Below are 8,849 nucleotides of genomic sequence, written 5' to 3'. Positions count from 1 at the left end.
CATATTAAGATAATTCACATGCTAATAGTTTTTATATCAATTGGTAAAATTCAAAATCTTCATTTTTTGCATTTTTTCAACCATTAAGTAGGGGTGATTTTAAAATTTTCAAAATAGTAAAAGCTATGCTCATTTCAGTTTTTTACGATAACTAATTTGCGACCAAAAACATATTTTTATGTATTTTTTTTAATTCTCTGCGAATTGTGAAAAAAAGGGGCGAAAATCACAGTTTTTTTGCTGTCAATCTTTCATAGTCACAATTTACAGAATGAGAGAAATTCGAGAAGGGAACCCACAATTATTATGATTGTGTTACTAAAAATGGTGATTATTTTCAATAATTCTGGGGAAAGAACATTCAATTTAAAGTTTCCTTACTTTATGATGCATTATTTCGTCAAACAAATCAGATTTGTGTCAAAAATACATTCATGATGTCCAATAAAACTAATTATACAAAAACTGTTAGGAATACAAAAATAATACAAGAGGAAAAAAAATAAGGCCTTACCAAAAAACAAAAAAATGTACTCACATAAAATAAATTGCAATTCCTTAAAGTAAAACTCATCAATGTAGCTTTGTCAGCATTTTTTATATGCATTAGGAAATAATTTGTTTGTTTTTTATTAGTTTTCATTGGTAATCAGTCATAACAGTGAATTCTTTTTAGAAAGGTAGATAGATTATTAAAAATAATCTCCTAAGACCCATTTCTTACTTTTTTCAAAAGATAAAATTAAAATAAAATATTTAGCAATCGATGTTGTTGTTCTAACTAATTTTTTTCAAAAGATTTACCTAAAATATTTAATATTTCATTAATTTTATTTTTGGTTTCTATAGTTTTCTGCGAACAAAAAAGTATAAAATATATCAGGAGGTTGTTTCTGGAAGTTTGAGTACTGGCACCATTTGATACCAGCGACTGTAAAAGCAAATATGCAAAGAATTCTTTGATTTCGATAAAATAAGCAATTTCAGTTTACAATTCATCAATAGAGTCAGATAGATTGATAACAATATGAAACGCAATAACAAAGCAAATTGAAATATCAATTACATCCACAACATTCAAAATAATGATTAATTCTCCTATGAATAAATTCGCTGTTCCTCTAAAATGGTGCCATGTCTGGGTTGTTTATTTTTGTCCTGAGGCATTCCAATGAAAGATAAAAAATGAAAATAGTAATTATTCTATTTATTTATTCTACTTTATAAGTATATATGGACAAAATTTTAATATACATAGTAAAAAAATGGCAAAATATTCTTCAAGAAAATTACTTTTGCAAAAGCATTGGGCATAACCGTCTGATTAAATTTCACAGTTGAATTGATAGTCAAATAGCAATCATTTCCTAATTAATATCGTCGATACCATTAAGTTCCTTCCGTGAATAAAAGTTCGATTCTCATTATACATTATCAGGAATCAAACAGTCAGACATCAATAAAAAGAAGGCTTGAAAATCATGTACAGTGAGATGAAGTTCTTGAAGGTATAAAGTAATTTATAAAACTAATGGTATAATGTAATAATGTACATAAATATAATACAATGACGATAGAAATAAAATAATAATTTAAATTTGTTTGATTTACTGTTAGTTTAAAACCTTTATAATAGAGTAAAAGTATGAGAGCTAATAATAGATGTTTTTTAAAAACAAAATATTTTACTGATTATAAGATTACGAGGAAGACACAGTACAAATTACTGAAAATATAGTTGATATCATAACTGATAATTTTACCAAGTGTTTTAGTAATTACATCATATTCCTAAAAAGCTTTTTAGTAAAAATTATGTGGGACAAAGCTCTTCTCTGTTAAGCAAATTTTGGAAATGTTGCATCGAATGCATGACTGGACTTTTTAATTCTAATCCTTAAAAAAGGCCAAAGGTTGATTGTGCGACGGAGCCCCAATATCAAGGGGCTCCAGTTGGTAGCTTCAGGGAACTTTTAAAAATAAAGTAAAAACAAACGGGATGCTTCCTACGACAGATGAACTGATTTAAAACTGTGTACTCTTCCTATGATATAAGTATAGAAACAATGTCAAATCACAGTGTACAAATCTTGACTTTTCATCTCTTAATTATCAAGTTATATCTTCAATTTAAAGATTTATCATTAGACAGTTTGTTTCGCTTTTACTGAATGCTGCATTGATTCTAAGAAATTTTTTGTGCGAGAACATGGTAGTACAGGAAATAGTTAACAATATATTTAATATACCTACTTACATTTTTAAATAATTTGTGTTACTAATTATAAAGGAAAAATATAATACATAAATTAGGAAAATGTTTTACTAAAAAAAATGTAAAGACTATTGCTGTCTATACAGTTTAATACTTGAAATTATTAGTTTACCGAAATCTTTATTTGCAAATGCTAGGTACTACATATCTTAGTTTATGGCCATTATTTTAAGTTTGAATTAGTTTTTAATTTAAGTTAGTTTTAGTAACTACAGAGAATTTCTTTTAATAACAATTTGAAATATGTTTAGAAAACACAATTACACAATAGGTATATATGTTTTTTTAATAAAAGGATAGATAATATAAAATTAATGGAGTAATACTAATACAAAATTGATTTTAAATAGATAATAGGTTCAATGGTAACTACCATAAATACATACATACATTTTGTGTGTTTAGTAAAATTGATAAGCAAACTATTGAAGAGAATAAGAAAATCTTCCAATATAAAATTGGGATCATAATCACCGAGGTTTATTCACAATCGGGTGCATTATGCGCAAACGTTACATTCTATGGGGGCCACATGCAATTTTAAGCCACATATTGATTATTTTTTTCTTAAAATCGAATATGAAAAACGATTTTGCCTGGATATCGACCAGCTGGTTGAGAATCCTACAAAATGTACCTCTTTTCATTTCATTATGATCTGTTTTATTTCAACTTACTAATTGGAAGCATAATTGTAACGAGATCCAGTTTTGAAGCACATTATTTCTATAATTTTTAATTAGTCGGTCGAAAAATAGATCCATTTTGTGACCAGCACATTTTACATAGGTTTACAATTTATTCAGTAGGCTTTTTTTATGTTTAATCTATTGAATTATGTTTCTTCAAATGTAGAATGTCTTCCGAAATTCTAACTAAATTAATGGTGACAAAAAATAAAGAAAAATGGCATTTATTCCTGTACGGTGAAGAAAGCTCGCTTTTTACTTTGTTGTCAGTTTTGTGATTCTATTTTAACCCTTTAATTTAGGCGTGAACGACCAATTTTGATTAAAATTATTCAACACAGAGGGTGGTTGAAATTGGAAGTCTTTATGGTCGAAGTCAAGCAGTGGTTAGTCCAATACAGGCTTTCAACATTTTTTTTTGTTCAAATTCATGGCAGGTTGATCCCAAAACAAAGTTTTGATGAAGTTGTTAAGGTTTAAAGCAAAAAAATCTACTAAATGGTCAAAAACTGGCCCTATCATGTTGTGTAAAACAATTTGTAAGTCTACATTAAAGAAAAGAGAAGTAAATAATTGTTTTTTATAATTAATCCATATTTTTACTGATAAAAGGATTTACAAATTAACATTTTGCAACAATTTAAAACAAATGTATTTGTAATAATAGTTTAATATGTATTATAAGCAAAATGTCTTTATGTTGTGTTCACTTTCCTCCCCCATATTGAAATCATTAGCATTATCTCTCCTACACTACCCAAGCTGTTCTTTGAAGGTTATGGGTACAGCTATTGATTGGAGGTTTATCATTGTTTGTTCTATACCTTAATTTCTCATTTATAATTGTATTCCTTAATTCAATCAATATCAAACATTATTAAATGTACAAGTATTTATTTGCCAGAACAATGGGTCAGCTTTGTAATTCAAACAGGTTAACTTTTGTTGAATTAAGTATAAATTATAATGTGCAATGTTATGTAAAAATGATGGAAAAAATAATACATACTATAAGTCCAGTCTCAACATTCGGTAATAGAGTAATCCTAGACCCATCTGAAATCCCGTGTTGCACCAAATTTCCATCCTGCAATTGCCTAAAAACATATCAAATCAGAAAATAAAAAATAACTGTACTTTGGTTTGGAAACCCACTTATCTCTGAACAGTAAACATATTCTGTCTCTGGGCACTTTGAGTCTTTTAGAAACGAGTTTTTTCAGATTTTCAACGGTAATGTCCGGCTCAACACTCAAGTAGAAATCACCCCCCGTTGTGGGGCTCACATGTATATTTATTTGGGTATTTGGGCCACACCCCTGAGGAATGGGGTTACTAGAGGACTGTGAGGTGTTTTCCATATTTTCCGAGTCTTTTTTAGAGGCACTGCACTATTTTAAAGCACTATAACGCTTGTATAAACGCCTTTGTCACTAACTTTGTTACATGCACCATTTCTAAATGCATAAAAGTACATAAAAAAAACAATAGTATGTTACGGTACTGTAGCTGGAGTTTTCTGCCCGTGGTTGACAAGTATAGCTGCGCGTGGATGCTCGATATTTATTGGACACAAAGGACTGCGATCCGTAATTCTGGTTGCCTACCCTTCAGGGTTATAGATGGATTTTCTACAATCACGGTCCCACATACTTCTATCCGGTCCATAAACGGACCGTGCTCTACAATGACTTCACAGAGTAACAGATAACAGAATATTTTTCATTTCTCTATGGTTATATTGATCACTTTGTAATGTCTATGATCACAATGAATCAGGTGTTTACCTATTTTCTATCCTTCCAGATATTAGGTACCCGAAAAAAGGCAAAATATAACAAAAAGCTCGTCCATATTTTTAAATTTTATATAAANTAATTAATTAGTTATTATTAAACATGTTCTTTATAGTTCTAATTTGGCAATTCATGTATGTTCAATGCAAATAAGCTTAATTTTGAATATTTCATACTTTTCCAGATTCTATAGATTTAAACTATTTTTAGGCTGTTTTTTTGTGAATGACTCCTACGGGCTTATCCACAGATTCAAGGTTATTTATATATAAATAACTGTTAGGATTGTAATTTTTTAAATATTTTATTAACTAAGATATAGGTTGGTATTATTTTCAATATTATATGCATGGAGACTAGTCTCCATGATTATATGTATTACGATATGCGTACGTATCCAAAATAAAAAGGGAAAAAAGTTGTATGGCTATTTAAATTATGGGAATAAATAGTTTAAGCATTTAAGCAATATATTGTACGATTGTTTATTAAAAATATAAAACAAGAAAAAACTATTAACCTTCACCTGAGTGAACTGCACCAATCAATGCGCCTACCGATGCGTTCCCGTACTAAAGCACATACCTATCAAAGGTGGGAGGTATGTGGAAAATTGGCGCCCCTGGAATGTATGCAACTTATGAGTACAGGACATTGAAGGGTATTCTAGGCATAGATGAGAAAAGTTAGTATTTTTAAAATTTGCTTAGATCTTAGACCATTTAACTACATGGAGGAGCATCGCGTGTTAAAAGGTGTAGACGCTGTAGAGAAAAAAGAGCCATAGTTAGGGTACTTGCTCTCTCTCTTTTATTTTATTTGAATATCGCGGAGGAACACGGACCGTGGCGGAGGAAGTTGTGTCAGCCAATCACGTGCCTGCGCGAGAGAGAAAGATAGTTTCCAAACTATCGCTTTCTTTCCCTGTCACTAGTCTGCACTGTCCTCGTAAGCGTGCTTTCTTCATGCTCTAAGGACTCTAAAGTTTAGATGGATACAAATATATGTATAAGAAATATACACATGAAAAATTATACATTTACATTTCTAGACTAGGAATGATTAAAACTAATAAACTTATTGTTTTTAATATTTATAAATAATATTTATACATAGATAATAAGAAATAATAGATACATTTAAAATAGACTGGACAATATTTTTGAACAACTTGCCTAATAAGTTTTATACGATTTTAGATGTTTCAGTATTCTGTAGGCCTTCAGCTCTTAATCTCTGTAAAATAGGCAAGTATATTTCAGTGGCGAAAGGTAAGATGCAACCACGTTCTTGAATTTCACCTAAAAAAATCAATCAATTAAGTAGGTAGTACGCATATCTCATTGTTTTCTTATTCTGTTTATTCAGTCCGTTTGTATTTTCTGCATTTTTGTAATATGACTTCATTATACAGGGTGGGCCATTAGTGTGAGAAAGTAACATAACTCTCTTGTTACTCATAATACAGAAAAAAAGTTTATATAAAAGTTGTACAGAATCAAGAAACCTAAACCACAAAATTAATTTGAAACATACAGGGCGATGCTTTATAACACCAGTTGTGCTTTTTTTAACGACTTAAGGTTTTCCAAAAATTGTGATTGTGTTAAGTAAAACCTAATATCGTTTTTGAAAATTTCAAAATATAACAACTTTATGGTCTGTCAAAGAACTGATCTATAGGTTCCTATTCTACAAGGTGCCTCTATGTGTCAGGGTAATGTACAATGCTTCACCAGTGAAATACACACAGCGCACAAAAAAGTTTTGGTAGTTTAAATGCGTCCTAATGGTCGCTTATGGCGCTCTGTAGAAGATACAACGAAATCGTCGATAAATTCGCACTTCCCATCCTCCAAAAAACCTCCGGATACGAAATTAGCTCGAAGTAGTCGAAAGATATTAAAGAAAATGTTATTTATTTTTGTAAGACATCCTGTAGCTCCGTTATTATCAATTTTTTGACTAAGTCTAGTTAAGTTAAATCGACTTATTTTGAGTCGTACTATATCTGGTGGAGCGTTGTACAGACCCTTTAGAAACACCCTGTATATGTATTTAAAATACAGTGTATTGATTTACGAATGATTTCCCACGTGGTTGGTTTCATGTCAGATGCTTACCATCTAGGATCATTTTTGTAGCGATAGCAGCAGGATATCCCACAGTTTTTGCCATAGCTGAGTGACCATTGACATCTCCATAAACCACTAGATTTATCCCCCTCGTTTCTTTCTTGTTGTCAGGCCAAAGTATACCAATGTCGTGCCGGAGAATTACTATGTCTCTTTCGTTCTTTTCTGTAGACACAATTAATACGTTTTACATAATATGTAAATTTCAGAACATTTAAAATTAATACCTAATGCTAATTTTGTCGACAGATATTGAGTAATTGTGTCCAAAGGCGATCCGCACTTCACCACGCTCTTCTCCTCCAAAAGTCCAAGTTCCTCCAACAAGTCCACGGCATAATCTGATCCAGTCCTCTCGTTTATCTTGTTCTTCAGATTATCGTAAAATATGTTCGAGTCTTCCACTCCCAAAAGGTCGCAGATGAGCTTCCTCCAAGTGATGTCAGGTCCCTGAGCATGCAGGCTAGGATGGGGCTCGGTATCCAGGAGCCCCAAGAATTGCAACTGTTTCGCCGCTTGGGCAAAACCGCAGTACCTTAAGGTACCTCTCAGGATGGTATTTGCGTCTTCTATACCGTAATATTTCGCGTACTTGGTACTGTCCCTGTTCGGAAAGCCTTCCAAGTTGAATCCTGGTAGGAAGTCTAAGGCTTTGGCCGCCCTCATTAGCTCGCCCCCTTCTTTGATTTCGACGATTTGACCTTTTCTGAGATACCTGGAAAATATTAATTAAATCAGGTTACATTGAATTTGGAATGTAAACCCGCGTAGAACTTTATTTTCTGTTACCTTGCGGACGACAAAGTATTCAAGAGCGCTCCTCTAGGTGACCAAGAGAACTTGTACCGAAGAGGATTGTCACTGAACTCGGGAGCGGGTAGCCCCCCGCAAAAGGATTCGAAAGAGGTAACCCTCCCTCGTCCTGCTTTTACCTCTTGAATGCATTCCAACGCCAGTAGATGATCGATACCAGGATCTAGACCAACTTCACTCAAAATAGTCACCCCAGCATCGGCAGCGGCTTGGTGTAGATCTTTGACTTCGTTGCTCATGTAGCTCGCTGTCACCATGTGGGTTCCTTCGGTAATGCAAGCTTTGGCGACGATTGGGTGGAGGTTCGCGGGGAGAATGGAAACCACGACATCCGCTTTCCTTACCAAGTCTTGTAGGGAGGAAGTGGCTTCTAAAGCGTTGAGGTAGACGTTTTCTACGCCTGGGTAACTGTTTGATAGGTTCTCGCTTAGTTCCGTTTTCTCGCAAGCCACCGTTATGCCGATTGATTTGTCTCTGTAGAGGTATTCGACCAGGGGGGCTGCCACCCGGCCTGCCCCTACGATGAGGACGCTCTTTTCTGCCACTTTTGTTTCGAGGCCAGCTTTATGTCTGCTTTTGCTGAAAGAAGAAGAGAGTTTTGAATATTTTTTGTAACAGTCGTTGTTGTAACTTTTCCGAGGCCTGTTCAGTCCAATTAAATAAGCCTTTAAATCGAAATTTTGGCCAACTTGCCTGAATTTTTGATACGAGTTAGTTTGAGGTATGTTATAACAATAAATGACAGTAATTTTCTGTTCAACCCCCGGCCAAGGGTGAAAAAAGATAAAACAAAGGTGTTTTTCAAGATAACTCAAAACGGGTAAGGGCTAGTATAGGGCTCGTATAAAAGTTGTAAATCATACAATTCTACATAAAAATGGCCTCTTGACTTTTTCTTGCATTATTAAAATTAACAGAGTTAGGGAGGCTAGCACTTAGAGGAATATTTCAGAAATTTAAAAAAATCATAAGCAGAAAAATGAATGAATTTTGTAATTTTTTTTTCGATCTACTCTAAAAAATGTAACCTTTATTTTCAGAGAAATAGATATATTTTTTAATTTTTAATAAGAAAGTTATAACAATTTCAAATTTTTAATCGTTAATTTTAATGATGTAACAAAACTAAAACAATTTTTTT

At 32.5% G+C, this 8,849-nt stretch overlaps 2 protein-coding genes across 2 annotated transcripts; both read right to left on the bottom strand.

Moving 5' to 3' along the window:
- Positions 1–3,973: 3,973 nt before the first annotated feature.
- LOC111692652 (midnolin-A-like) lies at positions 3,974–4,470 on the bottom strand (the record flags this gene model as incomplete). The annotated part of the gene is made up of 2 exons (XM_023456726.1): positions 4,120–4,470; positions 3,974–4,061 (listed from the first exon to the last, which is right to left on the bottom strand). Coding segments are annotated over exons 1-2 (294 nt in total), but the record flags the coding sequence as incomplete, so codon positions are not given.
- Positions 4,471–5,837: 1,367 nt separating this feature from the next.
- LOC108916332 (alpha-aminoadipic semialdehyde synthase, mitochondrial) lies at positions 5,838–8,287 on the bottom strand (the record flags this gene model as incomplete). Its single annotated transcript, XM_023456725.1, is given in 4 exon segments — positions 5,838–6,061; positions 6,884–7,060; positions 7,123–7,610; positions 7,685–8,287. Coding segments are annotated over 4 exon segments (1,384 nt in total), but the record flags the coding sequence as incomplete, so codon positions are not given.
- Positions 8,288–8,849: the final 562 nt, after the last annotated feature.

Source organism: Anoplophora glabripennis, unplaced genomic scaffold, assembly GCF_000390285.2.
Source record: "Anoplophora glabripennis isolate ALB-LARVAE unplaced genomic scaffold, Agla_2.0 scaffold2420, whole genome shotgun sequence".
In the NCBI taxonomy this organism is placed as follows: domain Eukaryota; kingdom Metazoa; phylum Arthropoda; class Insecta; order Coleoptera; family Cerambycidae; genus Anoplophora; species Anoplophora glabripennis.
This window is presented reverse-complemented; position numbering and strand designations above follow the sequence as displayed.